The sequence below is a fragment of the Loxodonta africana genome, chromosome 2 (assembly GCF_030014295.1).
Source record: "Loxodonta africana isolate mLoxAfr1 chromosome 2, mLoxAfr1.hap2, whole genome shotgun sequence".
NCBI lineage: Eukaryota > Metazoa > Chordata > Mammalia > Proboscidea > Elephantidae > Loxodonta > Loxodonta africana.
Window position 1 is genome coordinate 152191800 of NC_087343.1, and position 15442 is coordinate 152207241.

General features: G+C 50.4%; 2 protein-coding genes across 5 annotated transcripts; one reads left to right on the forward strand and one right to left on the reverse strand.

The window, feature by feature from the left end:
- Nucleotides 1-2599: 2599 nt before the first annotated feature.
- On the forward strand, nt 2600-8794 carry SMIM33 (small integral membrane protein 33). Its single transcript, XM_064276965.1, has 2 exons — nt 2600-4405; nt 5891-8794. Exons 1-2 carry the CDS (start codon nt 4397-4399, stop codon nt 6278-6280), a joined length of 399 nt encoding a protein of 132 aa, XP_064133035.1. The 5' UTR covers nt 2600-4396; the 3' UTR covers nt 6281-8794.
- Nucleotides 8795-8802: 8 nt separating this feature from the next.
- On the reverse strand, nt 8803-14990 carry STING1 (stimulator of interferon response cGAMP interactor 1). Of its 4 annotated transcripts, XM_023549556.2 has the most exons (8): nt 14878-14989; nt 14465-14530; nt 14134-14360; nt 13823-14006; nt 13459-13567; nt 11532-11770; nt 10656-10842; nt 8806-10057 (listed from the first exon to the last, which is right to left on the reverse strand). In XM_023549556.2, exons 3-8 carry the CDS (start codon nt 14358-14360, stop codon nt 9849-9851), a joined length of 1155 nt encoding a protein of 384 aa, XP_023405324.1. In that variant the 5' UTR covers nt 14465-14530; nt 14878-14989; the 3' UTR covers nt 8806-9848. The 4 variants fall into 4 exon arrangements, with proteins under 4 accessions (XP_023405327.1, XP_064133031.1, XP_023405324.1 ...); XM_023549559.2 differs by lacking the exon at nt 14465-14530 and having other exon boundaries at nt 8803-10057; nt 10656-10782; nt 14878-14990; XM_064276961.1 differs by lacking the exon at nt 14465-14530 and having other exon boundaries at nt 8803-10057; nt 10656-10803; nt 14878-14990.
- Nucleotides 14991-15442: the final 452 nt, after the last annotated feature.

The window sequence follows — 15442 nt, forward strand, 5'->3', positions numbered from 1 at the left end:
CTGTCTCATTAGGGGGAAAGCAACCAGGAGTATATAGCAAGGTGTATATAAATTTTTGTATGAGAGACTGGATTTGTAAACTTTCACTTAGAGCACAATAAAAATTAAAAAAATATTTATTGTGAAAATATTTAAAATAACGTGTGACTACTACTTATTACCGTGTATTTTCTTTTCCCTCAACACCCTCCTAGCTGGCATTCCATGACATAGCTTTGGTGAGGGAAAAGGCCAATTCAGCAGCCAGGCATCTGATGCCTATCACCAGACAAAGATGATCACGCCTATTTAAGCCCTGAACTCTAAGCATGAATACTGTTTACATGAAAAGCTAGCAGCAATATAAAACATGGTTAACGTATTTTAATGCTAAGCTGCATCTCTGCATATGTTTTAGAAAGAATTTACACCATCCAAGAATCCTAACCAATACCAGTTGCCATTGAGTCAACTCCAACTCGTAGCAAACCCACGTGTGACAGAGTAGAACTGTGATCCATAGGGTTTTCAATGGCTGATTTTTCAGAAGTAGATTGTCAGGCCTTTCTTTCAAGGTGCCTCTGGGTAGACTCCAACCTCCAACCTTCTGGTTAGCAGCCAAGCACATCAACTGTTTACACTGCTCAGAGAATCCTGGTGGAAGATATTAACTGAGGTGAAAGTGAAATTTGTATATTGTCTAAAGGGGGAAATTTTTTTTTTCTAATCATTAAACGAAAGTACATTTCTTACCAGAAATGTAAAAATATGTGAAACATTTGAAAATAAATATTATATAATGCATGTGATCATCTTTAATGGCAATTTATTTACTACTCCATGGTCTGCTTAATCATGTCCCTTGTAAAATGGTGAAAGTAGCATCAGAACCTGTCTAACTTCAAGAAGGTTAATGATCAGGATCAGCCCAGAGCTGATTCCCAGGAGGTGGAGGTCAGATATACGTCTACCATCCAACCTTTTTTACCAACTCAGCTGTCCCTCCCATAATACTCTCTACTTCTCTCCTGGGTTAGATGATCCGTTACAGTGGCCACACAGAACTTACAGACCATAGTTCTGTAATGGTTTATTAAGGAAGCAATAGAATACAACTCAGAATCAAGATCAACAGGCTACAACTCGGATCAGGATCAGGAAGCACGTAGGCAAAGTCTCCCTTCTTCAGTGCATGACAGCTCACTTAGCTCCTCTCAGCTGTGCAAGGCTCTGCTCAGCCCCCTCAGGACAGGCCTCCTCTCAGCCCCTTCAGGGCAGGCTGTTCTCAAGCCTGCTCTCTGTCACCACTGACCCGGCCCCTGGACCCCTTCCTGTCGCTGTCTTCAGTGTTCCAGCCCTCAACCCGTGTTTCTGCTATTTTAGGAAGTTCCTTACCTCCTCCTCTGCTTCTTCCTGCTGCTTCTCTTCCTGCTTCTTTCTGTCTGAAAAACCTCTGTGGGGTTGGCTGCATATATACACAAACTCCATCAATTTCAAGGCATGGTTCTCTCACCAGGGCCATGAACTGACCAATCTCCTCTTGTTAGACCACAGACATTTCATTTGCATAGTAGGCCACAGATACTTTATTTGTATAGTAGGTTATAGACACTTCATTTGCATAGTTTATTGACCAAGTGCATACCAATCACAGGGCCCAGGACCAGACAAAATGTATCAAACCACGAGTTGTTTATAGTTTACCCAGGAAAAGTCAATCAACCCGGACAAATGCAACAAACCCTCTGGGGTAGAAAACTAGGGCAAAGGTAACTCCTCAGGGTTTGGATGGGGGAGAGGGGGAATTTCTCAAACTGTTTTTCCGAAGAACCAAGGCAAAAGGCTACATAAAGGAACCCACTTCACCACACCCTGTTTTGAACATTTAAGGTGCTTCCAGTTTTTCCTTTTATGACTGATACTACCATGTATAGCTACAAGCTTATAGCTTTTTTGTGGTTGTTGTTGGTTTAGACATTTTAATAGGAGTGTATCTCATTGAGGTTTTTTTTAAACAGTTTTATTGAGATATAATTTACCTCCCATACAATTTACCCATTTAAAGTGTATAATTCAATGACTTTTAGCATAACCACAGAGTTGTGCAACAATCACCACAATCAATTTTAGAACACTCTCCTTAACCCCCAAAAGAAACCCCATACTTCTTTTAGGCCTACTGCTTTTTACCAGAAGTCTAGAAGTGGGGTGAGGTTGAGGTGGGCAACCCTTGCTCCTGGCATACCCCCAGTGAGCTTAAGATGGACCCAGAAAATCAGCCTCCCTGGCATCTACCATGGGAACCCTCCTTGGGTCTGCTCAGGATGTCCCTACAGGTCCCTCTCCTTCAGCAACCTCCTCAGACCCCTAACCCTGTGTTTTTTCAGTGGGGGCAGCGTGAGGGAAGAGGGGCTCCTCTTTGCCTTCCTTAGGCCAACAATGCCCATTCCACCCTCCCCTGGGGGGTTGCAAAAGTGTACAAAACTGAGGATGGGTCCTCCAGCTCTAAGGGGCGGTGGTTGGAAGACTCTGGTCTTCATCCTTGATTCTAGCACTGGAGCCTCAAAAGCCAGGACTCTTCCTCTTTGTGAACTAAGAGCAGATTTTTTTGCGGGGGGGGGGTATTTATTTATTTTTAGATCATTTCAGCCCCCTGAATCTGCCCTAAGAGACTCCATGAGGGCAAAAAGCCAGAAGGAGACAGTGGAAGTGAGTCACTGACATTCCATTGTGGCTCAGAAGTGCCCTCCCCCCAGGTGCAGGTACTGTTTGTGCATCTTCAAGAATAAGGACAGGTTGTGAGGCACCCGCTGCATAGTAGTAGGCATGATGATAGACTGTGCGATACAGACAGGAGCAAGACATGGTCCCTGCCCTCGTGGGGTTCACAGCCTAGATAGGGGGAAAATGAATGCCCACATACCTGTAATGTAACGCAAATTATGACAAACGTCAGGAGTGCGGTAAGAAAGATACTGCAATAGGGTTTAAGACAAAGAAAGAAAGCTACTCGAGTGTGGTGGGGTGAAGAATACATTTCTGGAGGAGGTGACACTCGAACTAAGCCATAAAAGATGGTTATATTTTTGATGGTGGAAGTGGGAGGAAGAGCAGCTTACAACAGTGAGCATGGAGATGGGAAAGTGAAAGACAGAGAAGGCTGGGATAGTAGTCTGGTTCCAGAAATTCCATTCCTTTACTCTTCCTGAAGCCCTTAGGGAGATAAATCCAGAATTGGTGAGAGAGGGAAAGAGAGGAATTAGCCATCAGAGGATCAGAAATTGGGCTTTTGAACTAAGGGGCTGGGAGCCCCAGTGGAGGTGTCTGTGAGAGCAGTGGGGATGTGTGTTGAGGCAGGAGGCAAACAGCAGTGGCTGAGAAACAAGGAGCCAGGAAGCTACATCCTGCCTCATGGGATCAAGCCGCTCAGTGAGGAGCTCCCAGGGGTCTTCTGGCCCAGCTGAAATGGGGAGTGGTACGTGTGCAGCAAGGGACAGAATGAGGGGATGGAGTTAGCTAGGACCAGAAATTATCTTTTAAAAACTGTCTCCAGAGAGATGAGAGACCAATGATACAAAGAGGCATTTTTCTTTCCAGTTGCTGTGGAGCTGATTCCGACTCATGGCGACACTATGTGTGTCAGAGTAGAGCTGTGCTCCGTAGGGTTTTCAATGGCTGATTTTTCAGAAGTAAATCACCAGGCCTTTCTTCTGAGGCACCTCTGGGTGGATTCAACCTCCAACTTTTTGGTTAGCAGCCAAGTGTGCTAACCATTTGCACCACCCAGGGACATATACATAATTCAAATTTGTAAAAAACCAGAAGGAAAAAAGAATGCCCTGCGTCCCCCGGGGTAAGAAGGAGGGGAATGGTCAGGGAGTGGGGGCTTCTATTTTATTTGTAATATTTTAGCTCTTAAAATTTTTAAAAATAAAAATAGCAATATGTTAAGAGATGAACAGAGCTGATGGCTGGGCAGCAGAGATTTATTATATTATAATCTATACTTCTCAGTGTGTTTGAGATATTAAATTTAAAAAAAAAAAGAATCAAAGGACAGTGACTTCAGGAAATTGGTTAGGGTGGGGTCAGCATGTCCTGGGGGGAGGGGATGGGGCAGGATGGAAGGTGGGGAGACTGCCCAGGTATCTGGAATCTGGTGGAGGCTCCTGAAGCTGCCAGAGGGCATGAATGGAGGTAGCAAGGAGCAATATCAAGGTACTATCAGAATGAGGGGGCTGGGCCCAAGGTAGCCCAGATGTTCACGGAAGTGAAAGCGTGGGAGAGAGCAGTTTGGGTGTGTGCAGAGGGTGTGTGACCCACAGACGTGGCAGCTCCGGGTCAGGGCCAAGCAGGCAGCCAGTTCTCCTTTGGCGGCTGCCACCTGTCCTGAGAGAGTCCTCCGCCGGGAAGGACAATGCACCAGGTAGACTCTCTGCTCATCCCTTCCTGCCAGGCTGGCCAGACTCCCTGAAGGGTCCCCAAGCCTTTCACCAGCCTGGGCTTCCCTTTTTCACCTGAACATGGGGAACTGCTTCCCCATACCCTGGCTTGGGAGCTCTGGGAACGGGCCACTGAGAGTCTCAGAGTTGTGTGGGAAGAGGCGGGGGGGGGGGGAGGGGGGGCAGGGAGGGATGGGAGCAGGGGGAGGGGTGGGAGTGGGAGGAGGGTACTTGGGCTTTCCAAGTGTCAAGGGACACGTGTTGGGGGTGGGATGGGGTAGATGGTGTGACTGAGGGACTAAAGGAATGGGTCTCTCCTGAACAGCCTCTCCTGAAAGCTGTTGCCTACTCGTGGGGAGGGCCAGGCTGAGAGCTCAGGGTTTGAGGGTCCACCCCATAAAGTCTGCTCCCGGATGGTGCAGCGGGGGAGGGGGGCTAGGGAGAGAAAGTTTCTTGAGCCTGTGGTGGTCTCACAAGCTCTGGGGTTTACAGTTTGGAGGTTTTGCCACCTTCACTGCAACCCCACCCCCTATCCCTACCCAACACCCGGCAGGGTAGGAATAGACAGAAGTAGAGGTAATGAACCCCAGCTTTGGGCAGGGGTCATGAATCCCAGCTGGCACAGGGTCTCCTCAGTAAGTCTTGGGCAGAGCCAGGAATGCATACCTGGCATCTCCTCCCCTCCGAGCCCCCTGAACCTGATCCTGAGACCTGGTTGGCGAGGGGAGGGGAAGATGATGGGATGAGGCATCCTCCTCGTTTCACCCCAAGCTTCTGAGGCTCATGTTCCCTCTTCTTCTCCCCCTTCTCCCAGGGTACCACTCCACTACTTCCATGCGAGTCAGGAGTATGGGGAGCCTAGGAGGCTGGACAATGACTCCCTTTTTCCAGGGCTTTAAAAAGCAGCTGCTCATTGCCCACTGCCCAGGCGGTGGGATGGCAGCCCATAGCATGCTCAGATTCCTGACATAGGATCTATTTAGGAATTTTGCTGGGAACCTGGGAAGAAGGGGCAGTGGGAGGGGACTTGGGAGACCCAAGCCTATATGTCAGGCTGTAATGAAGCCTCTCTTTGTCCTTTTTGTATGTCTTTGCCTCCCTGTCTCTGTTTTTTTTTCTGTCTGTATCTACCTATCTATCATCCACCCATCCATCTATCTTTTTTTGTGTCTCTTTTTTTTTTTTTACTATCTTTAACTCCCTTTTTCTTTTTTCTCTTTCTCTGTATCCCTTTCTGTCTGACTTTCTCTTTGATTCTTTCTATTGCTGTGTGTCTACTCTGTTTTTTGTCTTTGTTTTGTCTCTCTCTCTCTCTCCATGTCTTTACTCTGGCTCTTCGTCTCTCTTTGTCTCTGTTCCTGTCTCTTCCTGAGTCTCTCTCAGTTCCCTTTGAGTTTCTGTCTCTATTTTGGTCTTTTTCTGTGCGTACATGCCCATGTCACCCTCTCTCTCTGTCACTTCCCTCCCAGGCTTGCCACTACCTCTGGCCTTCTGCAGCTGTGAACAGTTCAGTGGGGCAGGAGCCCCAGAAGCAGCTTCCAGAGGTGCTAGGTGGAACCTGGGGAACCCCCAGAGGGGATGGGCTCCCCCAGCTCACGGTCATCGTCACCATCTTTGTCCTGCTGGCGGTCTGTATCGTGGTGGCAGTCCATTTTGGACCAAGTCTGCACCAGGGCCATGCCACTCTCCTCAAAGAACCATCAGCCCCAAAGCCAGAGGGCGGCATTTACCTCACCCACTGGCGGGTTCTGGGCCCCCAGGACAGTCACGAAGAAGCCCAGCAGGGGACTGCTGCCCCTTACCACTACCCTGCTCCAGATGGACCCAGGCCCAGCATCGATGAAATCACGTATCTGTAGGAGGGAGACTTTGGAACGTTTGCCTCACTTGATTCAGAACAAGAAGCTAGTGAGAGAATTAGGACAGAGAAAAATTGGGGCTTGGGCATCAGGGCTTCAGAGGGGCACACGTGGACTCAGCTAGAGCTTCTTCCCTCTCAGCAGAATATTTGGGGAGAAAGCCTTTTTGTGGACAGGAGAAATAAAAGAAGCTTGAGGAGACTGTCCAGAAACATGCTTCTGTGAGCATCCCCAGTGCCCATGGTCACCCTTTTAAAGCTCCTCTTCAGGGATCAACAGACCCTGAACCTCCTTATCAGAGCCCCTGCTCCCTCCTTGTAGCTAATCTCCTCCCATTTAATGTCAAAGTGAGTCCAACTTGGAAGATTGCACCACCCACCACACCCCACACATGGATGACACAGGTCTCCTGTAGAGGCCCTTCACCCCAGGCACCAGATCCTGTGAGGGCCACCCAGGAGCACCAAGGCAAAGAAACCAGGAGTCCTGCCTTCTCTTACTCTTTGGGACTCAAGGAAGGAAGATCTGTGTCCCTCACTGATTGGGGGTACATCTTTGGCTGTTAGGGCCCCAGGCCTGGGTTGTAGACAACCTCCGAGGCTGTTGTAAGTCCCAAACACCATTTCTAGCTCCCAAGATTGGCTTTGAATGGCCCCACTGACTGTCTTGCCTTCCTAAGGTGGATGGAGGGAGTTTGAGGACTCTCATTACCTCCCACTTTCTGTGTGCATAAGCCTGTTGGAACCAGCTTAGAATTTATTGAAGGACATTTCCCAGACCCAGAACCTTCCAGCTGGTGGGAAAACAGGAAAGGAAAAGGAGCTCCATGGAGCTTATCTGGGGAAGGAAGGAGTGAGGAGGAGACCAGGAAGGGGAGGCCCATGGGGATATATAGCCGGGAGGTTGAGAAGAGGCAGTAGGCCAGGAAGGCAAAGCTGAGCCTCCCGGTGGCTCTTTGGCAAGGCGCCCCTTTGCCTGGCACCCCTGAATCCCATTCATGTACATTCAGGAATATGCAGGCAGACATTTATGGAGAGAATTTGGGTGCTTTACCTTGAGGGACACCGGAGGGCAAGAAGTCAACCCTGGGTCCTGCCCTTGGTGAGACCCCAGCACATTCAGGGAGCCTGGGAAATAACAGAAGGTGGAGAGAAACAGTGGTGGGGATTGTACTATCTGCCGAAGACAGGCTTACCTACTTTGGGGCTGGTAAGAGGCAGCTATAATGTTAATAGCTGCTGTTCCTTGTAGGCCAGCTATGCACTGGGCACTGGGTTTATCTGTGGACCTACACACATATCCCAATTGCTCCTCACAACAACCTTGGGAAAAGGGGCCACTGTTATCCGCATTTTATAGTCAGGGAAACTAAGGCTTAAAAAGATACACAGGGGGACAGAGATATTAAGTGGTAGAGTCAGAATCTGAATGTGAACACCATGCTGGTGGGTGGGGGAAGGTCACGTTGGGGAGGCCCTTGATTCTGGACTGGTTTCTAGGTGTGGGAGTTTTCTAGGTGTAATGATGGAGGCTCCTTGGGCCTTGGGGGCAGGATGGCTGGGACAGTTGGGGAGGAGAGGGGACTTTTCCCCCTTTATTCCCTTGGCTCTGCCCTTCTGACAAATGTGGGTCTGTGTGTGGGACATTTCTGCACAGTGATGCTGTACTTAGAAATGCATATTGAGCATTTGTGATAAAAAACAAAGGTGGGAAGGAGGGAACAAGTCCAGCCTGGGTGGAACAGTGGAACTAGTAGAAAGCGCTCCCTTCCCTCTCACATGGGGGCCCTTTCCTGCCACAGTGTTGTTGCAGTGGCTCAGTTCTAATGTGGGATGACATAAATATGGTATGGTGGCTGGCTGTGTTGTCCAGAGTCCCCTGGGATATGTGCCATCTCTCACACAAGTTCCCTTCCCCCTTATCCCTTTGCTGACTCTCATCTGGAGACATTTCTTCAGTGGCCCCTGCTCTTTTGAGCAGCCTCTTGTCCAGGATACAGCTGTGTACCCCTCATGGCATCTGCTGTGCTGGCTCTGGCCTAGCCCTTGAGCCCTTCCTGCCCCCCAAGCATCCCACTGGAGATAGGGTGCTGAAAGAGCAAGTGGAGTTGGGTATGCTGCCCAACTCTATGCCCTCAGTACAGCTGGTGGGCTCTGTCTACACTGAAAGACACTCACCACTCCACTGCCCTGTACTAGGATGAGGAGGTGTACAAGGAAGCATGTATGTGCAAGTGTATTTGGTTACTGGGTGTAATAACTGCCAATCTCTTGTATCACTCAGAGTCCCAGCAGGAAAGAGATGGCATACTGGCATTGGGTGATCTGAGGAATGTTTTTTTTAAAAAAGAGATTATTTAGAAACAGCAGGAGTTAGGGAAACCAAGGTGAGATGAGTATTCCAGGATGAACACTAGTGGAGACGAATACCACCTGTCTTAGTCATCTAGTGCTGCCATAACAAAAATACCACAAGTGGATGAATTTAACAAAGAGAAATTTATTCTCTCACAGTCCAAATTCAGGATGTCAGCTCCAGAGGAAGTCTTTCTCTGTCAGCCTGCTCATCAATCTTCCCCTGGACTAGGAGCTTCTCTGTGCAGGGACCCCAGGAACAAAGGATGCCCTCTGCTCCCAGCACTGCTTTCTTGGTGGTACGAGGCCCCCCGTCCCCCCTCCCTCACTTCCCTTTCCTTTTATCTCTTGTAAGACAAAAGGTGGTGCAGGCCACACCCTAGGGAAACTCCCATACGTTGGATCAGGAAAGTGACCTGTATGGGAGTTACAATCTCACTCTAATCCTCTTTAACATAAAATTACAATCACAAAATGGAGGACAACCACACAATACTGAGAATCATGGCCTAACCAAGTTGATATGTATTTTGGGGGACATAATTCAATCCATGACACCACCCCTAGGCCTGAAAGGGCAAGAAGAGGAAGCAGTTACTGGAACCTGGATGTAGACAGGATTATAGAGATGGTCACCCTATAGGAGCTATGACTTTAGGTCCAGAATGCAGAGAGCCAACAGGGACCTTGATACTGCAGGGAGGGACCCTGAGTAAGTCCCCCAACTTCACTGTCCCCCTCCTACCTATTCTGCTGCTGGGGCTCCCCACTGACTGAACATGACCAGAAGCCAGAGTGCAAGGGAGCCCAGTGATGCCATCCAGACAGGTCAGCATTCTGGGCCAGAGGACTTGGAGAAAGGCAAAGAGTAAATTTGGAGGGTCAAATGGAAGACACCTGCCACATCTCTTAAGTTTACCTAGTATTTAGAGTTTACAGAAAACTTCTATATACTCATAGCCCTCACAACAACCTTGTGAGGTAGGAAGGGTAATAATCACAATTCCATTTCATAGATGATGACACTGAGGCTCAGAGAGATGAAAAGACTTGCCCAAAGTCACAGGACCCACCTTTGGATGTTAAGTCCAGAGTTCTTCTCTGCATGGTCCCCTGTAGGAGGAAATGGCTCTGCTGGACCTTCAACTGCTGAAGAGAGTCTGAATTCAGAATCTTGGGAATCACTTGAGGCTCAGGCAAGGTGACTCTGGGTCTCAGAAGACATCCGAGCGGAGTGGCAGAGGTTGTTCTAGGCCACTAATGAGGAGCTTGGGCTCTTGGGACAGTGAGGAGGTACTTGGGGAAGAGGGACCGGGTACCACTGAGGTCCCCACACTGCCCACAGTAAACTCCTCCTTTTCCTCCTGCCGCAGGTGCCAGAGAATTTCCTGGGACAGCAAGAAGCTGCTTCCCTCTGCAGACTCTGGAAGTGGCATGTGGGGAGAGTAAGGTGAGGACCTCACACATTCTCAACTAGCATATACCCAGAGGAGTTGTGGGGAGGACATTCACCTCTTCTCCCCCTCCCCTGCCACCGGCCAGCAATTGGGGCTAGAGTTTCATGGGACCCTAGAGCCAGAAGCAGTTTTAGAGATATGGAATTCCACCCTCTCACTTTTAGAGATGATGCCCAGAGGGGGGTAGAGACTGCTCAAGGTCACATAGGGAGAGAGTGGCAGAGTTGAGGCTGTACCCCCAGTCTCCTGGCTCCTATGCCTGTGCCTTGTACACGCTGGCCTAGGGCTCTTCTGCTTCCCCTGGCCTCCCCGGATAAAGTGAGGGGTCCCTAAAGCCCAGCTCTTGAAGCTCTACCCAGGGTCCACAGCCAAAGATCTCAGAAAGCAATCAAGTGTCCCAGGGCGGGGAGGTGGGGACCTCTCCCAGGTGAGAAAGGGGCAGGGCTTGAATGCCCTGACCACTTGGGAAGGCCTGGGTCAAGGCACTGCCATATCTCCTTCTGACCCCCTGGGGAACCCTGGGACCCCTGACTCCTCCTGCCCTCCAGCCTACCAGCCCCTCACCCTGGTAGACAATGAAGCGGCAGTTGTTCTGACATTCGGGGGCATCTGCCAGGATGTCCTCAAGCGTCCGGCAGAAGAGTTTGGCCTGCTCAACCCGATCTTCCCGGCTAAAGCCAGCTCGGCCATCCTGTGACATGGCAAACAGGGTCTGCAAGGGAGTGGCATACTCCAGGACACAGATACCTGCCTGGAGGAGGTGAGAGGAAGACCAGGCTAAGGCAAGGGCCAGGCAGCCAAACTCTAGGCCCTAGTGGCACGGTCTGGGGCCCCACTCTTTCAGTATGCAGCGACGGAGTCCTGGGAGGTGGCTGTCCTAAAGAGGTCCTTGCTGTCTAGTCTGCTTTTGCCTCTGACACACCCCCTTCCCAAATTAGGTCCAGGACTGGGCTGAATTCACACTTCATATATCCTCCTTCTAAGATCCCAGGGCACACAGAGCTCCAGCTGGAAATCAGGTCTGGGCTCTGAGGTTTAACTCTGGAGGACCCACACACAGGAAATCCTTCAGACATTTTCACAGCATTCAGCTAGAGGAGCTTTATGGTCAAGAGGATGGGATACACAGGCTAGAATTGTTCACTCTCTGGCAGCCTCTCTAAATCTCACTTTCCTCATCTGTAAAGTGGGGATCAAAATAGTTCCTACCCCACACGGTGGCGGTAAAGATTCAATGAGGTGGTCATATGAAGCAGTCAGAACAGTGTCTGGCATGCAGTCAGTGCTGGATAAATGTTATCTGTCAACATTGTCATCATTCCTAGCTGACTCTTGCCCAGGTCTGGGACCACCTGGGGAAACTAAGACTCCCAGAAGGACAGTGAATTTTCATCAGTGCTTGGCCCTGGGCCCTGCAACCCCACCTCTCTGCATGCTCACCGGCTGTCCATGCTCCAGGAGCTCGTAGACACTGTTGGTGTAAATGCGGCCCTTGATGCCAGCACGGTCAGCGGTCTCCTGGGGTAGCTTCTGCACGAAGCGAATGTTGGGATCGGCCACCCTCAGGTCGTCAGGCACCCCGCAGTCCAATGGGAAGAGGATGTGCAGCCGCTGGCTCCCTGCACCCCGTAGCATGTTGTTGTGTTGCAGATTATAAATTCTGATTCTGTCCTGGAGCCCTGAAGTGGGGAAGGCCAAGAGCAGAAGAGAAGTCGTTCCCACTAGTCCTGTCTCCCACCTGACCCAGGACAGAGACTCAGGTCATCGGTCACCTCAATGTGTGGGTGTAAGGGAACCAAGGGCCCAGTCCACTCTCGTTGTATAAGAGGCCAGGAGGGAACCTTGAACCTTAAACCAAAAATATCCCCTAGAGTCTTCTTTAAACCAAACAATAGTTTAGCTTAACTAGTAAAGAATGTCTGCCGTAAGCATTGTGCTCTTTTAAGAACTATCTATATGGGATCAAACTGACAACAGCAATTGGAAAGATTAGACAGCAAACTTAAGGGGCAGTGAGTTTATGTTAACAGAGGAGGAACAATTCGGAAAAGGAAGGGGAGAATGTTTGTACAACTTGAAGAATGTAATCAATGTCACTGAATGGTACATGTAGAAATGATTGAATTGGCCAATGTTCTGCTGTGTATATTCTCAGCTACTACAAGAGACCAGGAGGTGCAGAGCATCCAGGAACCCTCACTGTCCCCCACTTATTACCACCTCCCTTCTCCCTACCAAAGGAGCTCTCCTCCCTCACATCTCCTTTCCCCAGATGTCTCTGTCAGCCCCACTCCTTCCCACCACAGCCTTCAGGGCTCTGAGAGGTGGACAGGGCCTGGGGAGGCAATATTCTCAGTAGAGGCACAGCAAGGGTAATGAATGCACAGGGGTGATCTCTAAATTGCAACCTCCCCCTCCCCCCACCCCACCCCAATTTCAAGATGAATAGACATTGATAAGGAAACCCTGGTGGCGTAGTGGTTAAGTGCTATGGCTGCTAACCAAAGGGTTGGCAGTTCGAATCCGCCAGGCGCTCCTCTGAAACTCTATGGGGCAGTTCTACTCTGTCCTATAGGTTCGCTATGAGTTGGAATCGACTCAATGGCACTGGGTTTTGTTGTTGTTGTTGTTAGACATTGATAGCTCTGAGGCATCAGCAGAGATGCTTTTCTTCCTCTTGTCTGGCTACCTCAGTAAGGCACCTTTCATATCTGTGGTGCCTGGGAACCTCATTCTGTGCCTTGTCTGGCCTCCCCTGGGTGCAAATGCCTCCCTCCCACACCTCTGATTCCCACGTACACAGGTCCAGGCCGCTAACTCTAGACCAGCTTTCTAGTTGAAGCCTCGGTGGTCAAGGTAAGACAGTGGTGAGGGCCTGCAAGTTAGAGGATGGATTCCACAGAGGAGTGATTAAGGGTCCAGGCTCTGGACAGACCTGGGTTCAAAGCCTGTCTTCTCTCACTGTGTGTGAGTGAGATAAACACAGCTGTGTGACTCTGAACAAGTCACTTTACCTCTCAAAACTGCATTTTCTAATCTGTAAAACAGGGTGGTGATTATCCCTTCCTCAAAGAGTGTGAATTTAAAGAGAAAAAGCATATGGAGGATACAAAGCATGCAGTAGACAATTATTAAAAGAATTTATGGGTGACCTGGGGCAAGTCACTTAATGGCTCTGAGCCTCTATTCCTTACTATAAACCAGGCACAATAACATCCTTCGTGCTCCCTGGGATGCTTTGGGAATCAAACGATTTGGTTGACATGAAAATGCTTTGAAAAGTATAGTGAGTTCTGGAAGCACCAAAAGCTGTGTATCTTATCGTCCATCTGTAGGTCTAGAAATGGGGGCAAAGGGGATGGCTCACCTGGCAGGATCAGCCGAAGGTACCCGATATAATATGACCATGCCAGCCCATGGGCCACATTGAAGTTCCTTTTTTCACAGATTGCAGAGACCTCAGCTGGGGTCAGGCCCTATGGACACCAGAGTGGGGCTGGGGGCCTCCATGAAGCTTCCAAGAAGGCCTCCCAACCTACTGCCGACTTGCTCCCTTCTCTACCATCGCTGAGCCTACTGTTCCAGGACATTATAGGCTCCACTCCAAGGACTCCAATCCTTAAACTAGTTCCAGAGCTTGCCTGTCCCCACTCCCAGTACTGAGCTCCATGCAAGTCACACTAGCCACAGCCTCCACATTGCCAGACCCTCCCACTTCCACTGTGTCATACCTGGAGGCTCAGGAGGATGTTCACTGCCTGCAAGAGGCCCAGGAGGGCAAGCATCCATGAGAGAGGCAGGTCAGCCATGTTTGGAAGGGAGAAGAAGAAATAGCAGGACAGCAGCAGCAGGGCTCCATGGCGGATGGGGCAGCCCATGCAGGCCCGCACAGCCCTCCAGTAGCTTCCCTGGTACCTGCAGGTGACAGCCACGCCCCAGACCCCAGCCTAGCTCAGTAAGAAGTTCAAGGAGGGACAGGGCTAGGGGTCAAGGCAGTAATACACATTGGGGACCCAATCACCACCACGAGTACTGCAGTCACCTGGAGTGAATGTGACACAGCTCCTCAGCCAGACTGCAGATCCCCTTTAGCAGCAGCCCCAGCTGCAGGGAGGCTAGTTGAGACACCAGCCACTGGAGAGTATGGTCTGGTGGCTCCCCTAGCCCCCAAACGGCCACTAGACAGGCACTCAGCAGGATGAAGGCTGCCTTCTGGATCCCATGACCCCTGTGTCGTGGGATGGACGGATGCAGGCTGGAGTGGGGCATCTGTGGGCACCAAGAAACCTCCTCACTCTCCTGCCCTCCCAGACCGATGTCCTGGCTGGGCACCTTCCCCCCCTGCTCTCCCTTTCCCTCTTGTCTACCCATACTCAGAGGCTGGTTTTGAAGACACCTCTAGTGGACAGGCTGGGCATAGGCCACCCCAGAGCTCCTGCCTAGGAGAGGTTTAGAGAAAGTAGAGCAGGTGGAGAAGTGCACACATATGCAGACGTGCCCAGCTGAACCCCCGGTGAGATCAAGGTGTGGTGAAGGAGGAAGGCAGAGCTTGCCCCAGACCCAGCCGTGAAAGCATCCTACACAAGCCTACCCACCCAGGGACCCTTGGGGCTTGGGCTCCCCTCCCCCGGAATTCCCCTCAGGGGGGACCTTAGCCAGCAAAGTGGAAAACCAGAGTTCAGGGAGTGGGGGCAGGGCAGTCAGAAGGTGCACACTCACTTCTGGGTCCCTGGGCCCCCTCCTCTCCCGGGCTTTGGAGTTCCAACTGAGTTACTCCTGGTCTTACCTCCACCTTCTCGACCACAAGTTGTTCCCAGAAAATGACAGGGAGAGGAGGCCAGGCTCAACAGCTCCCAGCGACCAAGGGCAGCTTCTCTAGGCACAGCCTGAAAATGAAACATTAAAATAAACTGAAGTTTTCCTCATCACACTGCAGCCCTGGCATCTCACCAGACCGCAGCTTTGGGTGTGATGGGGAGGGGGACACTTCCTGTTCCCAGAGAGGGAGGAACAGCCCTCCCCACAGGACTGTGTCTGAGTCTGGGGGTGGGGCTTAAGGCTTGAGAAGGCCCCCATTCCTTTCCCCAGTTTGCTACCCCAAACTGAATATTCGGAAACTCAGTCACATTCACTTATACCTACAACCCTGGACACCGTGCTCCCCTCAAGCTCCAGATGCATATTCTCTTATTTTTAAGACTGTGAAATCAAGAAGAAGGCAGGGGAAATGATCGAAGTAATTTCCCGTAACCAGAGCCTTTCAAGGAAAGAGCTTTGACAGAGCAGAAGGATTGCGGAGGAATCCGGATTCGGCTCTTACAGGAAGTGGCCGCTCTTGTGATCTCTTAGAA

What these genes read in the sequence shown, in the direction of transcription:
- STING1 (XM_023549556.2), bottom strand. Translation starts at nt 14,360, where the DNA reads ATGCCCCACTCCAGCCTGCATCCGTCCATCCCACGACACAGGGGTCAT. An exon ending in CCTTCGGCTGATCCTGCCAG is followed by an intron (nt 11,771 to 13,458) that starts GTGAGCCATCCC and finishes TCCCCACTTCAG; the next exon opens with GGCTCCAGGACAGAATCAGA. An exon ending in CCGCTTCATTGTCTACCAGG is followed by an intron (nt 10,058 to 10,655) that starts GTGAGGGGCTGG and finishes TGCCACTTCCAG; the next exon opens with AGTCTGCAGAGGGAAGCAGC.